The following is a 24932-nucleotide window of genomic DNA, read 5'->3' as shown; positions in this document are numbered from 1 at the left end:
TCATAATGAGAAATGTTGCCCTAAATTCTTGTAACCATTTGTCTTTTCTTAGCAGTGTCTTTGTCTCTACAGATAGGGTCCCCAGGATAGGTGTACTAAGGGTAAAGGTTTCTGCAGTTTTGAGAATTTCAATGTTATTATCTTCCATTAGCAGTTCAAAAAGATGCTTGCCCTTTATCCCAGTGCCCATTTCCTTAAAATTTCCCCAGATTTTTTTTTTTATTTGAAACAGGGTCTCTCTATTAGCCCTGTCTGTCCTGGAACTCACTGTGTACATCAGGCTGGCCTGGAACTGGCCTGGAACTCACCAACATTCACCGGCCTCTGTCTCTCAAGCTGTGGAATTAAAGGCCCGTGCCAGCAGCCTGGCCATTTTCTCCCCGGTTTTGAGGACAGTTGCATGAGCACAGAGAAATATGAGACTGGCACGAACTGTCACTGTGCTACTGACTGCTGCTGATTTTAACCCTTTCTTACCTACCCTATGTGAGTGGAGGGACTGCTCTCGAATTGTGTTCATTTTATAGCAATGACAGGCTAGTGTGTATTACACATCTAAATTTAATTTTAAGAATTATTGTTATATTTAGATAATTTTCCTTGATTATCATTTTAGCTACATTCTGATTTTTATAAAACAAATTACAATTTTGAAAAACTTTTTTTTACTGTGGCGTATATGCAGCTGAAGACGTTAGCATTGTGTGGCTCCTGGTTGGCTGAGCACAGGCCAGTGGATGGCCCCACGCCATGCATATATAGGCAGCACAAAGTGACCTGTGGGTTAGTAAGAAGAAGTAAAAGAGGACACGAAGTTTGGAGGAGGTGGGGAAGGGAGGGGTGCATCTGGGAGGACTTGGGGGAGGAGCCGGAGGAGGCTATTATACATTGTAAGAGATTCTCAAAGGAATTCTTAACAAGATTATACTACAGAAACACTAGAATTGTTTATAAGTGAGAGAAACTGGAGACCCACGTGGTCCCCAAGAGCCAGAGTGGATTGAATGGGCTCGAACCAGTTTTGTAATTTGTACTTTATTAAGCATCTATGTTTTTGTTTCTATAGAGTTTCATGTAATGCTCTTAGTTCAGTCCCTTCTGTGTTTAGCCATTCTTGTGTTTGTTCACTCAACAAATATTTAGTAAATGCCAGTAACAATCCAGGAGTTGTGTGAGGCATTTGAGCTACAGGGTTGGACAAATGATTGGGGCCCTTCGTCTTTGGGGTGTCTGTTTCAGCAAAGCATTGGATGAGACTGATGATAGCAAAATGTGTAGCGCGTCAGATGGAGCTGTGTTTGAAGGATGGAAGGCTCGGGAAGGGTCTGAAAGGTCTAGACACAGTGGTACAGTTTCAAGCAGAATGGTCGTAGATGGTATCTTTGAATAAGGAGCTGGAAAAGACTTTCATGAGAAAGAACCTTCTAGACACAAGTATCCAGACCCTGAGACAGGAATGTGGCTAGCATTCGTGAGGAATGTCAAAGCTTAAAGGCAGGCTAGGTCCTGGCAAGGATTCCAGGTGGCTGTCTTTCATCTACAAGGCCTCTTGTCTGGTTGTCACTGGAGTGGCAGCTGTGTCTCCTGGGGATGCTGAAGAGAGAATGAGACGGAGCAAGGCACATACAGGGAAGCCAGTTTGGGAAGCCCAGTGCACAGATCACACACAGGCTCCATGCCTGGCTTTGTGCGTAGTAGAGAAGGAGATGGTAAATGCTTGGACTGCAGGTCTCTTAGATGCCAGTCCAGTCAGACGTGTCTGAGAGTAAGAGAGCTAGCAAGGAAGCAGAGAGGGAGGAGCTCTGATCGGAGATAGGGCTGTGGGCTGAGTCGTGAGTGGGAGGCCCGGAGGTCTTGACTGGTTGAGGGCACAGAGTATTGGAGGAGTCTGTTGGAGACTGGGCACACAGGAGTGTGTGTGTGTGTGTGTGTGTGTGTGTGTTGTGTGCAGAAGGTGCTCGTGGTTATGAGGCTGACACAGACCCTGTCAGCCTGCCTTTGCTGCTTGTGTATCTTCAGGTTTCTCTTTTTTCCCTATTAGGATCACACAGAACTAACATGTATATATTGATGAATGTTAGATATCCTGCCTTTTAGATTTCTTTGATTATATTTTTAATTTTATTGTTTTTCTCACTTATAATTTATTATGTTATCATTATTATATTTTATATTGTTTTGATTTATCATTTTCTAATTTATTTTAAAATACTTACTTTTATTTATGTTTGTATGTGTGCCTGTGTGAGTTTATGCGTGCCACATGGTGGTGCCCACAGAGGCCAGAGGGTATGGGATCTTCAGGAACTAGAGTAGCGGGTGTCCGTGAGCGGCTTGCTGTGGGGGCTGGGAACTGAACATGGGCCTCTGCAGGAGCGCTAAGCACTCTGCACCACTGAGCTTTCTCTCTAGGCCTGTTCTTTTAAATTTCTTTTTCTTTAAAAACAAAAACTTGATTTTATGTGCATGAATGTTTTGTGTTTTGTCTGCATATATGTAACGTGTGTGTGTGTGTGGTGTGTGTGCCTATAGATGATTGTGAGTCACCATGTAGGTGCTGGAAACCAAACCTGGGTCCTCTGCAAGAACAGTAAGTGATTTTAACTGAGCTTTCTCTCCAGTGCCTTTCTAGTTTGTCTCTCCTCTCCTCTCTTTCTCCTCTCCTCTCCTCTCCTCTCCTCTCCTCTCCTCTCCTCTCCTCTCCTCTCCTCTCCTCTCCTCTCCTCCCCTCCCCTCCCCTCCCCTCCCCCTCCCCCTCCCCTCCCCTCCCCTCCCCTCCCCTCCCCTCCCCTCCCCTCCCCTCCCCTCCCCTCTCCTCCCTTCCCCCTCCCCTCCCCTCCCCTTCCCTCCCCTCTCCTCTCCTCTGTATTCTGAGATAGGGTTTCATTGTGTAGCCCTGGCTGTCCTGGAACTAGCTCTGTAGGCCAGGCTGGCCTGGAACTCACAGAGACCCACCTGCCTCTGAGTGCTGTGATTAAGCACTCAGCACTTTTCATGTGCCACTATCACCCAGCCTCTTTCTAATTTCTTAAAAAGAGGTCATTTGTTTTCTTTTTCTTTTTTCTCTAATAATGTAGCTTTCGGGTTCTGTCTCTCTTCTCTGTCAAGATTTCCTGTGATAGATTCCTTTTGATGGTATTTACATTGTACTTTACGATCCTCTTTAAGCCAAAGGGTTGTGTAGGAGTTTACTTCTTAATTGATAAGAAGGAGCAATGATATTTGGACAATCTTTAATCTGAATTTTATCAGATAATGATTAGGAAATGTGGCCAATAAATCTCCTTAGGTTTATAAAATCAACTTTGTAACTAATCTTAATGTTTCATTAGTGTAAAGAAAAACTATATGTCTCATACCTGAGAGTTAGCAAGCTTGTTATGAAATTCCTCGTTCTTTGATTTCTGTCTTGTAGAGCTGACACATGGGAGGGATGCTGTTGGCGGTCCTGCTTTGCGCTGTTTTAACAGTGCAGCCTTGTATCCTAGGGTTGCTAGCAAGGCTGCTGCACTTACTCAGCCCTGTGCCGTTACACAGGGTCTAGCCTTACTCCACCGCACACTTAGATCAATGCTGGCTTTGAGCACACTATGTTGTCCAGGCTGGCTTTGAACTCATGGTGGTCCTCCTGTGTCAGCGTCTTCCCAATGCCTGGTCTTGCTTGATCTTGTCTGACATTATGCCACTGTTCTGTTCTGTTCTTGTTACTATCTGTGGTTTTGAATTGCATTTACCTGGTAGGTTTTTTTTCTCCTATGTTTTTTTATTCCTCCTTAGATATTGTCTCAGTTGAGTTTTATTGCTGCAATGAAATACCATGACCAAAACCAAGATGGTAAGAAAGGGTTTATTTGCCTTGTATGTCTCCATCATCATCTACCATTGAGGAAAGTCAGGATAGAAACTCAAACAGGGCAGGACTTTGGAGGCAGGAGCTGATGATGCAGAGACCTTGGAGGGGTGCTGCTTACTGGCTTGCTAGTTTCTTATAGAACCCAGGACTGTAAGCCCAGGATGGCACCACCCACAATGGGCTGGGCCCTCCCCTGTCAATCTTTAATTAAGGAAATGCCCACAGCTGGATCTTACGGAGGCGGAGGCGTTTTCTCAGTCGCCTCCCTCCTTTCAGGTAGCTCTAGCTTGTGTCCGGTTGACATACAAGCAGACAGCACACATATCACCTTTCTTTACAGAATGCATTTAGCTGGCTTTAGTTTTCCCCCTTAAGTCCTAGTCTTGTGGTTTGGTGTGATCTCTTTCTTGCCTCTTTGCCTTTATTGTTTGTGTGATGTTTCTGTGGTTTCAGGCTGTCACCTCCATTCCTGCCTAGATGACGTTGGATCCATCATGTGCCCTATTCTTTGCCTATGCCTAGTTTTAAGTTCCCTGCCGTGAAGGGCTCCCCCTCACCTGCTCTCATAATTACCTTGGACTAGGCACACTACCGGGGGTTCTCCTGTATTTATTTCTTCACCACTGAGATGCATTATCTCAGTCACTACATCGTTTTCATTTGTGCAGCCCTACTCCTAACCTGGAGCATGTGCCCTTTGCAGTGCCTCTGGTGCTGGTCCTTTAGCATCCTGCCAGAGACTTCCTGAGGACCCAGAGTCTTCATTTCTTCCTTAGGAGAGTTCTCTCTTTTCCCACTATTGCTGACCGGAGCCTCTGTGCTCCTGAGCTCTGCCCTGAGCCTCCATGCTCCTGAGCTCTGCCATGCTCATCCGCTGGTGCCTGGCCTGCTGTGACAGCCCTCCTTGTTTCTGGGCTGTGCCTTCAGCATGAACATCGGTCTTTTCCTCAGTCTGAGGCTCAGGCTCGCCATCAGCGGGCCTGTTTGTCTCCTGTCTAGTTCATCTTTTTTTTTTTTTTATCTGCTAATGGCTTAAACCAGAATTCTTTTTCTCTAAACACTCTATCTTCATTAACTGTTAGTATTTCTGCGAAGGGACACTAGGACCAAGGCGACTTAAAGAGACAGCATTTAATTGGAGCCTGTCTTAACCTGTCAGAGGGTTAAGCCCATGACCAGCATGGTGGGGAGCGTGGGGGCAGGCAAGCAGGCATGGTAGCTGAGAATTTACACCTGATCCACCAGATACAGGCAGAGAGAGATGGGACTGGGCTTGATATGGACCCTTGAAACCTCAAATCCCATCCCCACCCCTCCCCAGTGATAGATCTCTTCCTAAATATTCCACTAACTGGGAAGCAAACTTTTAAATATATGTGCCTGTGTGAGCCATTGTTATTCTAACTACCAGAGTTTTTTTTTTTCTAAGTCTTGTTTTGTTTCAATTAACTTGGTATTCTCCTTAAATCCATAAAACTCAGATTTCTTCCCATCCTCACAGAACCCAAGGATGGTGGCATGTTGCTTGGGCTATGTAACTCTCTCTCTCTCACTCTTCCTTTCTTTCATTAATTAATTACTGTTCATTCTCCCTCATGCAGCCTCTTCCTCCTCCCCTTCTCCTCTGGGAAGGGGGACGCTGCCTTCTGTATCCCCCCACCCTGGCACATCAAGTCACGGAAGGTCTAGGTGCACCCTCTCCCACTGAGACCAGACAAGGTGGCCCAGTTAGGGGAGTAGGATCCACAGGCAGACACCAGAGTCAGGAGCTACCCCAGCTCCAGTTTCTGAGGGACCTGCATGAAGACCAAGCTGCTATATTATGGGGGAAGGGCTCAGTCCAGTCGGTGCTTGCTCTTTGATTGGTGACTCAGTCTCTGGTAGCTGCCAAGGGTCCAGGTTAGTTGAGTCTGTTGGTCTTCTTATGAAGTCCCTATCAACTTTGGGTTTCTTAATCCTTCCCCCAACTCTTTCACAAGACTCCCCAAGCTCTATGTAATATTTTCCTGTGGGCTTCTGTATTGATTTTCTTCAGCGTCTGCATGGGACCTCTCAGAGGACAGATATGCTCCTGCCCGGAAGCATAACAGAGTATCATTAGTAGTGTCCGGGTTGGTTCTTGCCCATGGGGTAAGTCTCAAGTTGGGTCAGTCATTGGTTGGCCATTCCCGTCCCTGCTCTATCTTTGTCCCTGCACATCTTGTAGTCAGGACACATTTTTTTTTTTGTTTTGTTTTATGGATTTTGATTTTTTCAAGACAGGGTTTCTCTGTATAGCCCTAGCTGTCCTGGAACTCACTCTGTAGACCAGGCTGGCCTTGAACTCAGAAATCTGCCTGCCTCTGCCTCCCAGAGTGCTGTGATTACAGGCGTGCGCCACCACGGCCCGGCTGTCAGGACACATTTTGGGTCAAAGGTTTTGTGGGTAGGTTGGTGTTTTATCCCTCCATTGGGAGTCTCGCCTGGTCACAAGAGGTGGCTGCTTCCATTTCCATGTACCCCACTGCTAGGAGTCCTAGCTAGAGTCACCACCATAGAGACTTCTAGAGCTTCCCTGTTCCAGGTCTCTGGCATATTGTAGAGATGCCGCCTACCTCTGCCAAGTCCATTCTCTCTTCCCCACTTTCCCTATGCCTGATCCACTGCCTCCATTCCTTCCCTCCCCTCTTCTACCTGCTTACCTCCCTCTCTCCACATCTGATGTCTGTTTTATTTTCCCTTCTGTGTAAGATTCAAGTCTCCTCCTTGTTATTTACCTTTTTTGGGTCTGTGGATTATCCTGTACTTTATGGCTAATATCTACTTATAAGTGAGTACATATAATATATGTCATTTTGGGTCTGGGTTACCTCTCTCAGGATGATATTTTCTAGTTATTTTCTAGTCCACTTGCCTGCAATTTCGTGATGTTCTTGATTTTGATTTTAATAGCTGAGTAGTATTCCATAATGGAGATGCTGGGATTACAGGCGTGTGCCACCACCGCTTGGCTCTTTACAGTTTTTATCACCTTCACCTTTTCAGTTGTCTTATTGCTCTAGCCTGGCCTTCGTGTACTGTATTGACTGGATATTGAGAGAGTGGATAGTCTTTTCTTGTCTCCAGTTTTAATGGAATTGTTTAAAGTTCCTCTCCATTTAAATTGATGTTGGCGATTGACTTGCTATCTGTTGCCTTTATTGTATTTAGGTATGTGCCTTGTATCCCTAATCTTTCCAAGACTTTTAATGTGAAGGGGAGTTTTATTTTGTCAAAGGCTTTTTCAGCATCTAATGAGATGACCCTGTGGTTTTTTTCCTTTCAGTTTGTTTATAGCATGAGTTATGTTGATGAATATTTTTTTATAATGAACCACCCCTGCATCCCTGGGATAAAGCCTGCTTGATCATGGCAGATGATGTCTTTGATGTGTTCTTGGATTCGGTTTGCAAGTGTATTACTGAGTATTTTTGCATCAATGTTTATAAGGAAGATTGGTCTGAAATTATTTATTTATTTTTGGTTGAGTTGTTGTGTAGTTTAGGTATCAGGGTGACTGACCTCATAAAATGAGTTTGGCAATGCTTCTTCTGTTTCTGTTTTGTGGAATAGTTTGAAGAGTATTGGTATTAGCTCTTTGAAAGTCTGGTAGAGTTCTTCATTAAAACCATCTATCCCTGGACTTTTTCTGCTTGGGAGACTTTTAATGATTGCTTCTATTTCCTTAGGGGTTATATGACTATTTAGATAGTTTACCTGGGGCTGGAGAGATTGCTCAGTGGTTGAGAGCACTGACTGTTCTTCCAAAGGTCCTGAGTTCAAATCCCAGCAACCACATGGTGGCTCACAACCATCCATAATGAGGTCTGATGCCCTCTTCTGGTGTGTCAGAAGACAGCTACAGTGTACTTATATATATAATAAATAAATAAATCTTTAAAAAAAAAGAGCTTTTAGATAGTTTACCTGATCTTGATTTAACTAAGTAGTATCTGTCAAGAAAATTGTTCATTTCTTTTTGATTATCAGATTAAAGTAAGACTTAATGATTCTTTGAATTTCCTCAGTGTCTGTTGTTATGTCTCCCTTTTCATTACTGATTTTTAAAATTTGGATACTGTCTCTCTGCCTTTTAGTTAGTTTGGCCAAGGGTTTGTTTATCTTGTTGATTTTTTTCAAGGGACCAGTTCTTGGTTTCAATTTCTCTGTTTCTAATTTATTGATTTCATCCCTGAGTTTGATTATTTTCTGCCATCTGCTTCTCTAGGGTGTGCTTGCTTCTTTTGTTCCTAGAGTTTTCAGATGTAGCTTTATATTGCTAGCCTGAGAACTCTTCAATTTCTTTGTGAAGGCACTCAGTGCTATAAACTTTCCTCTTGGTACTGCTTTCATTGTGTCCCATAACTTTGCGAATTCTGTGCCTTCATTTTCATTGAATTCTAGAAAGTCTTTAATTTCTTTATTTTTTTCCCCTGACCCAGAGATTACTGAGTAGAGAGTTGTTCAGTTTTCATGAGTTTGTAGACTCTGTTTCTGTTGTTGTTGAAGTCCAGCTTTATTCCATGGTGGTCTGGTAGGAGACAAGGAGTTATTTTAATATTCTTGTATCTGTTGAGGCTAGCTTCATGACTGACTATATGGTCAACTTTAGAGAAGTTCTATGAAGAAGGTATATTCTTTTGTGTTTGGGGGAAATGTTCTCTAGATATCTGTTAGGTCCATTTGGTTCATAATGTCAGCTAATTTTATTATTTCTCTGTTTAGATTTTGTCTTGATGACCCATCCATTGGTGAGAGTGGGGTGTTGAAGTCTCCCACTATTAATGTGTGGTGTTCGGTGTGTGGCTTAAACTTTAGTAAAGTTTCTTTCATGAATTTGGGTACCCTTGCATTTGAGGCATACATGTTCAAAATTTAGACATTATCTTGGTGGATTTTTCCTTTGATGGGGATGAAGTGTCCTTCCCCATTTCTTTTGATTACTTTTGGATGAAAATCTATTTTATTAGGTATTAGAATGGCTGCGCCAGCTTGTTTCTTCTGTCCATTTGCTTTGAAAACCATGATCCAGCCCTTTACTTTTTGGTAGTGTCTATCTTTGTTGCTGAGGTGTGTTTCTGATATACAGGAGCATAATGGAGCCTGTTTACACATCTACTCTGTTCGTCTGCCTTTTCTGGGGGAATTGAGACCATTGATATTGAGAGATATTAATGAACAATGATTGTTATTTCCTGTTTTGATGGTGGTGGTGCTAAGGTGTGTGTGTGTATGTGTGTGTGTGTTTCCTTTTTTCTTTTCTTTTTTTTTTTTGGTTCTGCTGGTATGGAATTATTTATTTCTTGTGTTGTCTGGGTATAGTTACCCTCCTTGGGTTGGGGTTTTCCCTCTAGTATCCTCTGGATTAGTGGAGAGTAGTGATGGATTAGTGGAAAGATATTATTTAAATTTGGTTTTTTCCATGGACTATCTTGTTTTTTCTGTATGGTGATTGAAAGTTTTGAGGGGTATAGTAGTCTGAGCTGACATCTGTGATCTCTTAGAGAGTGTAAAACACTGCCTTTCTGACTTTTAAAGTCTGTTAAGAAGTCTAATATAATTCTAATAGATCTGCCTTTGTGTGTTAATTGGCCTCCGTCCCTTGCAGCTTTTACTATCCTTTCTTTGTTCTGTATATTTGGTGTTTTGATTATTACATGGTGGGAGGATTTTCCCTTTTGGTCTAGTCTATTTGGTGTTCTGTACACTTTTTGTATGTTTATAGGCATCTATTTCGTTAGGTTAGGGACATTTTCTTCTATGATTTTGTTGAAGATTGTTGCTGGACCTTTATGTTGGGAATCTTTTCCTTCTTCTGTTCTTCTTATTCTTAGGTTTGACCTTTTCATAGTGTCCCAAATTTCCTGAGTGTTTTGTGTTAGAAACTTTTTAGATTTAGCATTTTCTTTGACTGATGTATCTATCAATTTCTTCCATTGCCTGAGATTCTGTCTTCCATCTCTTGTATTCTGTTGGTGATGCTTGTGTCTGTAGTTCCTGTTCTCTTTCCTAGGTTTTCCATATCTACAATTCCTTCAGTTTGTATTTTCTTTATTGCTTCTATTTCCATTTTCAAATCTTGATCAGTTTTTTTTCATTTCTTTCACCTGTTTCACTGTATTTTCCTGTATTTATTTAAGGGACTTAATTGTTTCCTCTTTAAAGGCCTCTTTCCTTGGCCTAATGGTGGTGGTGCACGCCTGTAATCCCAGCACTCTGAGAAGCAGAGGCAGACAGATTTCTGAGTTCAAGGCCAGCCTGGTCTATAGAGTGAGTTCTAGGACAGCCAGGGCTATACAGAAAAACTCTGTCTCAAAAAATCAAATCCAAAAAAAAAACAAAAAAAACCTCTATCATCTTCTTAAGATTAAATTTAAGATCATTTTCTTGAGATTTTGGGGTGTTAGGATATCTAGTACTTGTTATAGTAGGATACCTGGGTTCTGGTGGTACCATATTGCCCTGACTTTGGTTGATTGTATTTTAATGCTGGTGTTTAGCCATCTGGTTGTTCCTGGTGTTGATAGGCCTCACAGTCTCTAATAGGAGTAGGCTTCTAGGGCTTCAGGTAGAGCTAGTCGTCCCTAATGGCAGCAGGCCTCTGGGATTACAGGTAGAGCTGGTTGTTGCTGGTGGCAGCAGGCCTCCAGGGATGCAGGCAGAGCTGTAGCCTGGGAAATGGAGTGCAGAGCGGACAGGGTGGAATTTGCCACTGCTGGGTTTGCTTGGAGGGCTGACAGACAGGGAATTATGGTCTCACCTGTTGGTCCTTCATGGCTGCAGGCCTCTGGGATTATAGGTAACAGTGTGGACTGGAAGATCAATATGTATCTTTCAATGCCACATTCTGGGCAGCTTGGCTGGAAGGATGCTTGGAACTTTTTCTCCCTAGTGGTCTAGACAGTAATGACAGTATGAACCTTGGTCAGCTGTTGTTCTCTGTGCCTTCTATAGAGCCTGGCATGGATCACTATGGGTCACACGCGCTGACCTTAAGCTACACCTGGAAAAACACAGGAAACTGAAAAAGAGTCCCAGTTTCTATTGTTTTTCCTTCATGACCTACAACATGAATGATGTATTTACCAGACACCCCACATGAGCTTTGGATGTTTGCTGGGAAATTCATTCCAGAGATCCAGGTTCACAAAGTGTCCCAGAAGGATACCGGCCTTATTGCCCATGCGTCCTGCCCAACACGCCAGGGCTCACTGCGGCTACAGCTGGCCACTCTTTTCTTTTCTTTTCTTTTCTTTTCTTTTCTTTTCTTTTCTTTTCTTTTCTTTTCCTTTCCTTTCCTTTCCTTTCCTTTCCTTTCCTTTCCTTTCCTTTCCTTTCCTTTCCTTTCCTTTCCTTTCCTTTCCTTTCCTTCTTTCTTTCTTTTCTTTACTTTTCTTTCTTTCTTTCTTTTTTTTTTTTTTTGGAGCTGAGGAACAGAAAAGCTTTCAGATTATGCCGAGGGCCCTGCCCTGCTATGAGTGAGTGTTTAAGGTGGGGATCTGGGGTACTGAAAGGGCATTGTGGAGAGAGGAGTGTGGCTTTGTCACAGCTGATCATGTGTGAGTGAGCAGTTGTGAGGCCTTCATACATGAGTCTTGCTACCTCTCTTGGTTGGAATAGTGAGCTGGGAATGGGTGACCTTGCTGTCCCCCTGAGACTTTGTTGAGTCCTCTGCATTGAGTGGCCCTGTGCATGTAAAGATGTTCCAGCTGTGTGACTGTTCATATGTGAGCAACTGGTTGGGTCATCATTCAGAATGAGCCTGGCCAGGTGCTAGGTGTGTGCTGAATGTGCACGTGTGACCAAGGTTTCCGTGTGATCATGTGAAAATATAGACAGGAGAGTCTGAGGCAGTGCTTTGTTCTACATGTCTTCTGTTCTGCCTGGTATAGGTCTTTGGTTGTCTGCACCGCCTGCTGTGCCTTCCCTAGTCCCTGATGCTCGTGAGAAGAGCAGCCTCATTTTCAGCCCTTGTCAGCACTGGCCTTTGTATGATTCAGCCCTGATTTGTGGAAGTAGCCACCCACATGGTACAGATGTGAGGCTGAGTCTGGCCTCATGCGGGGTTGTGAGGGAACACAGCCTTCAGTGGGTGATTGTTGGGGTGGCATCTAGAACCAGGCCCTCACTGTTCAGGCTGTGGAAATCTCACTGGCTTATGGGCTTCCTCTGGGTCCTGCCCATGGAGACATTCCTCTAGAGGCTCAGGGACTTGGCTCAATTTTCCCAGACTGATAATGTTTGCAGTGTGTCTCTGAAAGCCTGGGCGTGTACACACTGGTAAAACACACACTGGAAAATATACACTCTGCATCCATTCCAAGAGACCCCGGGCCCAGACATTCAGAGGCTTCTTAGCTGTGGTCAGTGTGTTTTCAGAGGAACTCCTAGAAACACCTGCTATCTAGGCTCTCAGGGCAGAAACTAGGACAATAGGAGACTTGAAGACGGTAAGTAGTAAAGCTGTGCCCTTTCCTACACTCAGCCATCCGGAACCCTCAGGTACCCACAGACCGGTCTCAGCTGTGACAGCATTTATTGAAACCATTTGCGAAAATAGGGCCCTGTAGCAAACAGTGATTGTTGGTGATGAAGCTATTGTAATTGTTGGGAGTGAGTTGAGGACCATATTTTAGATAGAGTGTCAGAAAGGGACATTGTATAAGTAACATTGAAACCAAAACCCAAACTCAGAAGCCAATGAGGAGACCTGGAAAAGGCCAAGATGGATCAGGAATAGGGAATGGTTAGGGGAGGAAGAAGGTGGCCGTTTGGTTGCATATAAGAGAGGAATCAGATTATAGCATGGTCAGCAACCTTTCTAGATCATGAGTATTTAGCATTCTGAACAAGACAGTAGCTGCCAGCACACATAGGCATTTAACTGTTTCAGAGGAAGTGCCTAAGAAACAGCTGGTCATGGTCGCTGATCCTAGTTGATGGGGAGAAGGGAAGGCCACATTTCAAAGATGGTATTATTCCTCTGGGTAAAATCTTGGAATACCTGCAGAGGGTACCCATGTCAGAGCTGTCCTTTTGGAACGTAGCCAGGGTCTTGGGGACCAGAGACCTTGATTGTTGGCCATCCAGTCTGGTACCCAGTAGCCCTGGACTCCCTAGTCTGAGGAATGAGAAAGGGCTAGAATCCATGCCGGAGCCATGGAGGTAAGTGGCTCAGTGACCTGTGCTCAGGACGATGTCCTCAGAGTGGGCGTGGGCATGAGAGGGATGTCTGTAGGTGGATGGTGCCTGTCCTGGTAGCCAGTGGATCCTGAGCCCTTATCAAGACTTGTTCTACAGGGTCTCCCTTTGCTCGTGCCAGCCTCAAGAGCGGGAAGACGGAGAGCTCATCGTACTTCCGGAGGAAGGAGAAGATGTTCCGGTTCTTTATCCGGCGTATGGTGAAGGCACAGAGCTTCTACTGGGTGGTACTGTGCGTAGTGGCCCTGAACACGTTGTGTGTGGCCATGGTGCACTATAATCAGCCTCAGCGGCTTACCACTGCACTGTGTACGTACTCCAGTCCCTTCCCCCAGGGTTTGCCCAATCACGCTACTCTGCAGCCTGGAAATCCTGGTACTGGGTGCTCTTGATGCTATCCCATCTCTGCTGCATACACTGCATACGCTGGCCCGGCCTGTGTCCGGGGCCTGAAGATCCCCTGATCCTCATTTGATCTAGAGATCCCCATCATGATTTTATCTTGATATGAAATGAGGGCTTCTTATGGGAGTAGATCATGGTGCGATCAGTGGCGAGCCAGTGGTAGACTCAGTCATCAGTGACTGAGTTTCTTGCCTTTTTGCCCTGAAGCTGGTATTGCCCCCCTGGATGCCTGTAGAGGCAAAGTTGTGCTTCTGCATTCTCCCAGGGATCTCTTGACTACTCTGTCTTTTTTTACCATGGGCTGAGCTAGGGAGTTTCCATGTCCCCCACTGGGGCCAGCCAGCTTGTTATCTCGTGTCCACGAGCCTCTCGCCAGTCCCTGGATCTGAGTTATGTTCTGCTGGTCCCAGTTACAGTTCAGAGAAGGAAGAGGGGAAGGCTTGGAGGTTCGAGGCTTCCTCTGCCTGTGTAACTGGCCTCAGAGGAGGACCCTCCGTATCACACAGGGTACTGTGTCACTCAGGTGTTGAAGAGAGCAACTGCTCTGCAGTCAGCATGCTGCTTTCCACACGGAAGCAGGGTTGGCTGCACTCACCCTTCTTGTCTGCAGTGGGTATGGAGACTAGGACGTGTTTTCTGTTCATTTTCTCCAGAGGGCCTCTCTGAGCCAGAACTTTTCTAAGTCATTCAGAAGAACCCTTTTTGACCAAGCAAGACTCCATTTAGGCCTCTCCTGGCTCAGGGGCATCCCCTGATGGCTGCTCTTACGTCTCCACAGGTCTTATTCTGTGCACCACTGAGCCTGCGCATCCCTTGAAGGGCTCTCAATCAGGGATAGGCACTGGCAGCCCCACAGCAGCTGGTCACATGCACCCATGGACATATTATTTGGGGACTAGCATTCTAGGCTGTAGCTTCTTGAAGTTCTGTGTTGAAATTTATTATTCACCTCATAGGAAGAGGTGTCGAGGCAGCAGAGGCTAAAGGAATAGTGGCGTCACCAGCCGCCAGCCTGAAGGTCAAGCAGGGTTAGTGTGCATTGTGCAGCATCAGGCCCTGGCTCCAGGCCGCCTGGTCAAGGGGTGGTCAGGACTTTTCTTGGGGCTGAGTTTAGTGTTTCTCTTGGCTTTCCAGGTTCACATCCCATGTCTCCATCCCCCACTGGGGTTGGGTGGGAACCAAACATCTGATTCCTATGCCCTCAATTGTTAAGGCGTGCATTTCTCTCACGGGAGCCGGTGGTATCTCAAGAGTCTTTAACCATAGAGTGTTTGCTGTCTGAGCAGGCTATATCTATATGTTGTGGGGTATAGTCTGTTTGCATGCCTGACGTGTGTGGAGATAAGGCTAGAAGTGCTCCAGTATTGGGTTAGGCCACAGATGGGCTGCCAGGACATGTGCCCTAGTGCTTTTTCTTCTCAGAGGAAATTCTGTAATTCCTGTCTCTCTTGGCCTGACTGGAGGAAAATGGATGAAGGAAGGTGATCTGAACGTTTCTCCTTAGTGTTGAGGCTTTGTGTTTGGTGGCTAGACTGACCCAGTAAGGGCATGCTGTAACTGGAGCTCTGCCACACTGCAGATGGGCTCTGTCCATCTGGCTACCCATCCCCAGTGGTCCCAAAGCACTGCCAGGGCCTTAGACGTCAAAGCTTGGGGACGAAGAGAGGAGCTGTTGATGCTTGTCATCCCACGAGTCCTGTGAAGTGCAACGAGCGGCGTCCGACTGTTCCCATGGCAGGCTGGCCTCTTCCTAGAAACAACAACAACAACAACAACAACAACAAAAACCCAAAGCATGTTTTTTGTGGGGAGTTAACATTTTCTCCTTTTACAATATGGGTCCTGGGACCAAGTTCAGGTTGTCAGGCTTGATGACAAGAGCCTTTGCCACTGAGCCATCTCTCCGACTGTAGAAAACCACACCTAATCGTCTCTCTCTCTGCTTCCCTTTAGCTTGTATGACCTAGAGAAAGCCATCGCTTTCTGTTGTCTCCCAGACCAGTTCCCAGCAGCTCTGATGTCTGCCAGTTGAATGAATAATGCAGGGATTGAGGAAGGAAGTCTTTCTTGCCTCAGACGGAGGTTGTGGCCGTCTTGACAGAATATAAGGACATTTCCGACCTCTTTCTCTGAAAGAAAGTTTAGCCCCTGACAGTTCTTGTCAAACCCTCTTTATTTTTTCTGAAAAGCAAGACTGTTTTGTGAACAGCCTCAGTTTAGTGTATGGGAGGCAGATGCCCCAGTCTGTGGGGAGCCCAGTGGCACAGGAGCTGCTCTCGTGGGTATGTAGGTGGTTTGGGCTTCAGATAGGAATGTTGGGTCCTTCTGTTCTGCTATGTGTCTCTTTTGTCTGCTGAGCTGTTTCAGGCTGGTATGCGCAGCTATAGCTTCCCCCCTGTATTTCATACCTGCTGACTAGCAACATTTTGGCCTGATGCTGGTCACTTGGGCAGTGTTAAGCCTGATAGGGCTGGGTCGTGTCTCTGCCCTCGGACTACTTATTAACACCCCATGTTAGGTACAAGTATCTGACAATTTTCACAGAAGCTCCAGGGGGTGTGCTTACTCAATTAAGTTGTTCTTGAGTTATAAAATGCATTTCTCTCTCTGTGTGGTGCTGCAGAGTGAACATCTCAACTGCTACAAAACTGATTAAGCATTTGGAGAGTGGTGGGGCAGGTGAATCTCAGGTGCACTGGCATGGAGGAATAGACTCTTCCATTATTAGGACCTTCCTTGACCTCGACAGAGGCCCTGTGATAGTTGGCTAGTGGCTTTCTGGTGACAGGGATCTTGGAAAGCTGTCTTTAATTTTTTTTGTCATGACTTTGCGGTTTCTGTGGCTCTGCTGTGGTTCTGAGTCACTGCCCTGATCAGAGGTCACAAAAACTGTTGGAACCTTTGATAGCTCATGCTACATGGTTGGTGGAGAGGTTTCCAATTTAGTAGAGGCAAATGCATAAGTAAAGTTCAAATCAAACATCATTCTCTTGGGGTCCTTAAGAGAGGCTGTTTGGAAGTTTTTTATGGGAGCCTCTTATGAGGAGGCTGAGCTCCCTAATGGAGTTAGGGATCTGGAGCATGGAGCCGGAGGTGGAGGGGCCATTGGGCTGTGCCCAGCCTTATTGTGCCAGGCTCCTCTGAAGTATCTGGAGGCAGCTTGCTTAACCAGCGAGCATTTGTTACCATACAGACTGGACCTGGTATGCCTCGTGATTGTTTAGGTCTTTATTTCCCTCCTGAGCTGTGGCCAGGGCAGGGGGGGACAGAGCAAGGCTCGGGGCCTGGGGTGGGCAGAGATGTGGTCAGCAGTGTGGTGCTGCCGGGCTTGGCCAGAGGCCAGGTGAGTGATCTGAGTTAACCCTTCTCTTCTCTGACTTCTTCTAGACTTTGCAGAGTTTGTTTTTCTGGGTCTCTTCCTCACAGAGATGTCCCTGAAGATGTATGGCCTGGGGCCCAGAAGTTACTTCAGGTCTTCCTTCAACTGCTTTGACTTTGGGGTGAGTAAACTGTCTCACCAAGTGCCTCTGTCAGGTGGGTCTGAACTGTGCACAGACCCCTCCCCTGTGCATTTTCAGTGGGCTGAGCTTTGTGATCCCAGGTGAGCCAAGAGGCCGACTGTGTAGACCCTGGGAGGCACTGGCTGTAGAGGGAGGCCTGTCCTCGCTCCATCTAGTGGTCAGAATGTCCACAGCCACTTTCCTGGAGGCTATGCGCTTTCCTCCTTGATCATATGTCGAGGTTCTGTAGCTCCTTCTGTGCCTAGGACCTTGTCACTTTGTGGCTCAGTTTTCCCAGTGAGCTAGGGGACTGTGGCCCAGCATCCTGCCACCCTGCAGTCTGGCCTGGGCACCTGTCCTTGTGATTCTGGGAAAGAGCAGTGTGCTGAACCAGTCTTACCGTTTGGAAGAGTGTGGTAGGCCTGGTCTGGTCTCTTCCTAACGTCTGTGGGTCAGAGAAGTCGCAGTAATAACTGTTGCTGTGCCGGTGCTCACCCTGAGAGCAGAGAGCAGGCTCAGGGTAGAATCATACACTAGAGCATACAGGATGTGCTTAGCCCAAAGCCCCAGGATTGGTCCTGTTGGCACCTGCCTAGGTGATGAACGGGAAGTCCACAGCCGTGTGGAATGACTTGGAATGCTGGATATGGACAGGGAGGGGGGCTTGGCCAGATGGAAGGAAACTTCAGCATAGTTTCAAGTTTTCCTCTTCTCAGGCTCAAGTTGCAGTTCTTGAGGCCTTCAGTCTGTTGACTTGTGAAACTGTGACAAGTGTTCTCTTCCTCCACAGGGTCCTACTTCATAGGAACAGTGGGGTAGGCTAACCTTCATAGCAAGAGCAAGCTTTGTAGGGAGCACAGAGGAGCCACAGGTACAGAAGGGAAGGAGGGCCAGGAGTCTCAGCTGCAGCTCGTAGCCCGGGTGCCCACGGGGCTCTGGGTCCCGCCTCCAGAGCTCTCTCTCTCTGTGAGAAGTAGTGCATGTGTGCAGTGAGACAGCTTTCTCAGCCTGCCCCATCAATAGGGACTCAAAAGATAGGTGTTTTAAAAAAAGATTTTATTTTTTATTTTGTGTGTGTGGCCTATGGAGGCTAGAGGTGTCAGATGTCCCCAGGCTGGATTTACAGATTGTTGCGACCATTCCCTCTGGTACTGGGAAGCGGTCAGGGCAGTGCTCCTGTGAATGTCCGCAGCCACTTTCCTGGAGGCGTGCACTCTCTGTCGCCCCAGGGGCCTGGTTTGTTTTCTGTTACCTTGGCCCTTTGCTGTCAACCTCGTATGCATCCCCCTGCACTTTTAAAAAGAGCATATTGGGCATTTGAAGCTATTTTTATGGATATGTTATAAACCTTCTTGGGGTTTACCCCATTAGGTAAAAATCAACTCCTACAGAATATGTCCTCTGATCATGTTTCCTTGAGATATATTACGGTTAGCATTCGTTAGCATCCTGGAGACTCACCGTCTTAGCAAGCGCGGCCTATACTAGTCTGTTCCTCAGCACAGAGTTGGTAGTACAGCCCAATCTCTTACTCCTGAGGACTAGGTGGGAAGTTCACCCTAACCTTGTAACTCCTTTAAGACTGACTGGCCTGTGAGTCACTCACTAGCCAGGACTGAGTGGGAGTCACACGTTGATTCCCTGACAGAACTGCCTTGGGCCCTTGTTCAGGTCCATTGAAGTCATGGTGTTGTTCTTGGCATCATCTTTAGACCATGCCCTTTCTCAGTGTGGGCACCACTTGGTATCTGTAAAGGCTGGGAATTTTCTGAACCAGCAGGTCCTGGCTCCCTTCGGTAAAATCGTTTTTGCCTTTTATGTTTGGCCTAAGCAGAGCGAGAGTCCAAGTGCTTGATTGGCGAATCTCTAGAGGCAGATTATACCTCATGGTTTATCGAGCTCCCTTTGTACTGTTCCTGCAGCCGTCAGCAACCGTGGCCACACTTCTTGTGAGGGGGCCATGGCACACAGCTCCTCTGCCTGTCAACAAGATTTTCCTTGTGTCCTTGTAGGTCCCAATGGGCAGCGTTCTCAGTGTCCAGGGCACTTGGCACGTTCACTGACAGGCCACTCAGAATTGTTCTCTGGCTCCAGACCTACTACTTACTATTTTTTTTTTAAATTATAACATTATACTACTGTGCTTCTAAAACCCATACTGATTTTTCCTACTTGGAAAGCAGTGATCTCAATAGTGAGTGGCTTAAGGCAACTCATGCATCCTGCTTCACTGTCCGTGAGGGGAGAGTTTCAGTGTGACACACCCGAGGGCCTCTGGCTCACTCTCTAATGAGGTCTTAGTTTTCCTGGTTCCATTTTGGGGCTGTTGACTAGGCTCATGGCCCTGCCTGCCACAAGCCCTGCTCCTGGTCATCTGAGCCTCTCCACAGGCTACTAGAGTTCTCCAGGAAGGAGCCCAGGGCAGCAAGATAGACAACATGACATCTGTGGCTTGGGCAACTCGAGAGTAGGGTGGGCATTTACTGAGAGATGAGTCACACCAGCACACACTCTGGGACATGCACACATGTGTGTCAGTTTCATCCGTGTGTGCTCAGGTGTCCAGACAGAGATGTGCCCTCTGTTGGTGCTGTTTGTTGCAGGTGATTGTGGGGAGTATCTTTGAAGTAGTCTGGGCTGCCATCAAGCCAGGAACCTCCTTTGGAATCAGTGTGCTGCGGGCTCTCCGACTGCTGAGGATATTCAAAGTCACCAAGTATGTCATCTGAATGCTCCTGTTGGGGGAATGGGTAGAGGGGGCGGCTGGTGTCTCAGAGCATCTTCTGTGCCTTTTGGCTTAAGTACGATATTGTTTGTGAAACAACACATGCAGGGACCATCGTGGAGAGAGCCTTTGGGCCTCTGGACGTCCTTAGGGCTGTCTTCACTGGCTGCAGTGTTGTGGTCACTTCCCTAGTTCTCTATATTTTGTGGCATCTGCAATTTTGTTCCATCTTCTCTTAAAGCTACCAGTTTTATCTTCTAGGCCTTCAAAGGTGACTTTATGGTGAACAGAGAAACTAGAAATCCTTGGTTCTTAAAAAAAAAAAGATACACCTAGAGGTCATCAAATTAAGTAAACAGAGTAAGTTGTATTCAGAGAGACACATATTATATGATTGATCTCACATGTGGATTCTACACACACACATCAAAACATAGACAAGACTGTCTGGGGGACAGAAGGGAAGGAGTTGGAGAGACTGAGGCATGGATGTGGTAAAAATGCATGATATATTTGAATGAAAAATAGAAGAAAACAGAAGTTCTCATTGGCCTGTCCCAGGTTTGCCCACCCACTGTGCAGAGGGCGGGAGCCTTGGCCTACCTCATGGTAGCCAGCCTGATGGCTAGATGGCTCTTTATCCTGTTCTTGATTTCTCCACCTTCCTGATCCCAGCTTTGGTAATTAGGATAGTAACTAGACTCAGTTTTTGGTTCCATTTCACATAAATCTTAACTCTGGAAGAAAGTTGCTTCATTTGTACACAAGGAGCCTGGGAGGAGATGTGGAATGAAACATAGGACCAGACCCTCTGCTTCCCATCAACGATGCAGGAGGGGGCAGCGGGAGAAGGAAGGGCCCTCTCCACAGTGGTCCTAGTAGTAGTAGAAGCTGCTGTGGGCTGAACCTGTTCATGTTTCAGAAGTCCTTGTGCTTTGTGCCATTCCAATAGCATGGCACCAAAAGGTGTTCACACTACGTCCAGGCTCAGAGCGTGTGTACCTGTATTTACCTCCAGGCTGACTGAAGTGCTGCTAGGCCTTTCCAGCTATTTTAAATCCAAACTCCAAACCATCTGAGGACAGAGATGCAAGAATGGAGAAGAGGTTTATGCAGGAATTCTGTCCAGCTAGGCTGACAAAAATGCTGAGCATGCCCTTTGATCCATTCTCAGTCTCCCTTGAGTACTTGTGGTGTGCTGGTAAGAGAGGCCCTAGAAAAACACTTTTACTCCAGTCTTAGGCCTTCAGATCCTCCCAAAGAGGTCAGTGGCCAGGCACTTTGAAGTTTTCTAATACTTCCGACTCTACCCACAAGTCTTGTCGGAGAGGCTGTGGAGGGTGTTCCCATTGCCATGGGAACCGGGGTGAAGGAATGTACAGCAGTGCTACCAGAAGAGCCTGGGAAGGCAAGCACAGGGAGACCTGCACCTGTTCTGCTGTCCCTCATCCCTTGAGTCAGGGTGACAGAATAGCAGGTGTAAAGTGCAAAGGCAGGTGGTGTATCTCCTGGGAGAAACATTCAAGAGGCTGGGGTGGCTGTTGAACCTATCACTTAGCAGCAAAACCATTCCAGTGTAGATGGGCCCTGTGTGCCATGAAGATTGGCTGTGAATGAGGGAGTCGTATTTTCTCTAAAAGGAGTATGGCAAAGCAGTCTTAAGAAATGCCAGGTCAGAGCTGGAGAGATGGCTCAGCGGTTAAGAGCACTGGCTGCTCTTCCAGAGGTCCTGAGTTTAATTCCCAAGCAACCACATGGTGGCTCACAACCATCTGTAATGGGATCCAATGCCTTCTTCTGGTGTGTCTGAAGACAGTGACAGTGTACCTACATACATGAAATAAGTAAATGAATGTTTGAAAAAAAAGGAAGAAGTGCCAGGTCAGCCATATCTTGCCTAGCCAATTGAATATTGATTGGTGAAGGAGCTAGACCAGAGGTTCTCAATGGTGGGTCACTGTCCCTTTCATAGGGGCTGTGTTTCAGCTACCCTGAATATCAGATGTTTATATTATGACCCACAACAGTAGCAAAATTACAGTTGTGAAGTAGCAATGAAATAATTTTATGGCTGGAGACCACCACAGTATGAGGAACTGTATTGAGCTAGAGGGTTGGAAAGTGTCGTATGGGTTTGGACCTGGCCACCTGACAGCAGTGGCATCTCTCTTCATATGGAGGCTGGGACTCATGTTGACTACGGGGGCCTGGGTGAGTGTGGAGCAGCACTAGGGCAGCCTGGCCAGGCCTCAGCCCTCCTTCCTGCCTCTCAGGTATTGGAACTCCCTGAGGAACCTGGTGGTTTCCCTCCTAAACTCCATGAAGTCCATCATCAGCCTCCTCTTCCTGCTTTTCCTCTTCATCGTGGTCTTCGCTCTGTTGGGGATGCAGCTGTTTGGGGGACAGTAAGTAGCCCCAGATTAGGAGGGCAGGCCAGGGCCCCGGGGAGGCTGCCCTCAGAGCACACACTACCACCGCAGGCCTTTCCACCCGCCTCCTGCCTGAAGATGGATGTGGAGGTTTCTGAGCACCAGCAATGAGCACGTTGATGTCAGAGACTGGCCCCCAGGCTCCTGACGGGACTCATTCTACTCAGACTTCTCTGTCTCCTCAGGTTCAACTTTCAAGATGAGACTCCAACCACCAACTTTGATACCTTCCCAGCTGCCATCCTCACTGTCTTTCAGGTGAGGCTGCTTGGTCTTTCCTTGCCTCTCAGCTCCCCAGAGTGAGGAAAGAGTTAGGAAAATTAGAGGTCTCACATTTCAACATAACCTCACAACAAGAGATGAGTCTTGGTAGGTCCTGGGCCTGGTATCAAGGGAAGTGGGTTGCCACTGGTGGTGTGGGGGCTGGCAAGTGATATTCCCATGGGCCGTTTGGTCCGTGAGCTACTACTTCATCAGTTTATCAGGGGCGGGGTGGAGGGTGAAGCGCCCTCAGCCTGTCTGTGTCCACGTCATCAGTTCCTTAGCCCTAAGGCCCGGGACTGCTTGTCTTCTATCCTCAGAGAGAACACAAAGCTCTTCCTGATCCTCTCCTGTTGGTCTCAGGCCCAGTGGTCCCATTCTCTTTCTTTCTGGGGTAGGTGCCCCCTGGAAAGCTGTGGCTGTGTGCCAATTGTCTGTTGGATTGGAGCCTTAATGGCTCCAGTGATCACCTGGTTCTTTCTTGTATACCTTGTCTAAGAGTGGACAAGATAGGAGGAGCTGTTGGCCTATCAAGACTGACGGGGGCTTTTCACTGACTGTGACAGGGGTGACCTAAGCCCAGATCAGAGCCCACATGTGGAAGAGCCTCTGCTCCCCATCTCAGGGGGAGGGTGTGTTTCTAGACCCAACTAACAACTGGCCAAGAGAATCCTGTGGTCCTAGGATTTATATCCATGCCCTCCCTATCCTTGGATTCCCTAAGTGACCCTGTCCTTACTCCCTTTCTCTCAATGATACCTTAGCTTGCTAATAGGTCAGTGGCTTCCAAAGTTTGAGTCTCTAGTGTAGGGTAGGGCCTATTAGCCTCTGGAGACAGAGATGTGTTGCTTCAGCCTGGGTGCTGGCAGAGTCCGCTGTCTGTTTGGGGATTGGATGCTCATGAGCAGAGTCCACTGTGTCTACTAGGGGATTGGATGCTCATAATGGGAAAGAGTGTGCTCTTATGTGTCATGGAGCTAGACACTTAGAGTACCTAAGTACCAAGGAAGGAAGGCTGGCAGAACCACATCCCAATGCCTGCAGTGAGCATGCGGAGAGGGAAGTCCTTGACTAAGGCCCTGGGGTTTGGAGGCCAGGTTAGAGGGCTCTATAAGCAAACAGGTTTTGACAGGTTCTAGCTAGTCAGAGCCCTGGTATGGCTCCAGATCATGGTAGGACAGTCTTACTCTGCCTCTGCCTTTTGTGGTTTTGTTACCCCCCCCCCCCCAAGAAAGTAACTAAGTGCATAATTAAGGGAACTGGGCCTTTTTGTCCCAAGAGCTCTGACTAGACCTCCATTCTAGTTTGCTTTCGGTTGCTGTGATAAACACTCACCAAAAGCAATTTGGAGAGGAAAGGCCTTGTTTGGCTTACACACTCCCAGGTCACAGCCCATTATGGAGAGAAGTTAGAGTAGGAATTCAGGCAGGGGCAAAGATGGGACTGTTCTGCTTTCAGTCTCAGGGTCAGCTACCTGCCTTCTAACTTCCAGGGCCACCTGCCCAGAGGTGACACTACACAGAGTGGGATGGGACCTCCCCCACCAATCAGCAGTGGAGAAAATGCCACACAGAGCAATCTGAGAATATATTCCCTTAAGGTTCAAGGTGACTAGAACTGGCCAGTGCCACCTCACATACCTTCCTCTCTGAGCACAGCAACAGGACAGTGGCAGAGGGGCTGTGTGCCACTGTGTCAGTGCTGTGCACATGTGGCTAGGCACTATGAATACTGGAGGAGGCTAGAGGTGTGGACAGGTTGTCCTGTCCTTAACAGGATGTCTTTGGAGTGGAGTCTTAAGATCCATGAAGGGAGACCCTGCCTCCAGACAAGGGTGAAAGTGTGGGTGGGAGACAGTGAAAAGGGAAGAAAAGAAATCCTTCCAGTTTTCTCATGGAGGCTTGCAGATTAAATACTGTGAAATCCTGATACCCTGGAGGGGACAAGCATCTGTGGTTGGAAGATGACACTACTTTCAGAGAGAAGGGGGTAACAGAGCAAGTGTGCCTGACTCTCACCTAGGTTAAGGGACAGGAAGTACCCTCAGAATTCCCCAAACTTAGGAAAAGCACCTGAGACAAAGAACAAGAACTAAGTAGAAATCATGGAAATTAAAGTTACAGCAATTCAAGTTAAAACTATAGGCAGACAGCACTCTGGACAAGGCGTGGTGGACGGGTGAGCTGGGGCAAGCAGGTGACTGATGACTGCAGCACAGGGACAAGGGTTTGTGCATTGGATATTCCGGTCTTGACGGTTGGAGGGGCGGGGCTCGAGATACAGCTGAGTGGTAGAGATTTTACCTGGCATGCACTGACCCCGAGTTCAGTTCCAGAGAATATAAAAGGAAAGGAATAAGAAGTGAGAGGAACATTGTGTCCTAGGCAGACGCAGAGAACATGTGTTCATAGAGGCCGCACCTCCACTGCTGCAGAAGACCACACTCTGGGGCTGCCCTGGCCTAGCGTCTCATAGAAAAAGAATCTCTGATGGCTGATTTCATGACTGACAGGTACCAGCCGCAGAGCCTGGAACCCTGA

General features: G+C 46.9%; 1 protein-coding gene across 1 annotated transcript in view; it reads left to right on the top strand.

Annotated features, from left to right (window-relative positions):
* Cacna1b (calcium voltage-gated channel subunit alpha1 B) overlaps window positions 1–24932 on the top strand; it is a 166376-nt gene that overhangs the window by 47848 nt on the left and 93596 nt on the right. The window contains exons 11-15 of the mRNA XM_052181770.1: window positions 13172–13381; window positions 16865–16977; window positions 19581–19693; window positions 21976–22107; window positions 22317–22389. Coding sequence (XP_052037730.1) covers window positions 13172–13381; window positions 16865–16977; window positions 19581–19693; window positions 21976–22107; window positions 22317–22389 — 641 coding nt within the window. The remainder of the gene's footprint in view (window positions 1–13171; window positions 13382–16864; window positions 16978–19580; window positions 19694–21975; window positions 22108–22316; window positions 22390–24932) is intronic.

This window comes from Apodemus sylvaticus, chromosome 5 (assembly GCF_947179515.1).
Source record: "Apodemus sylvaticus chromosome 5, mApoSyl1.1, whole genome shotgun sequence".
Lineage (NCBI taxonomy): Eukaryota > Metazoa > Chordata > Mammalia > Rodentia > Muridae > Apodemus > Apodemus sylvaticus.
This window is presented reverse-complemented; position numbering and strand designations above follow the sequence as displayed.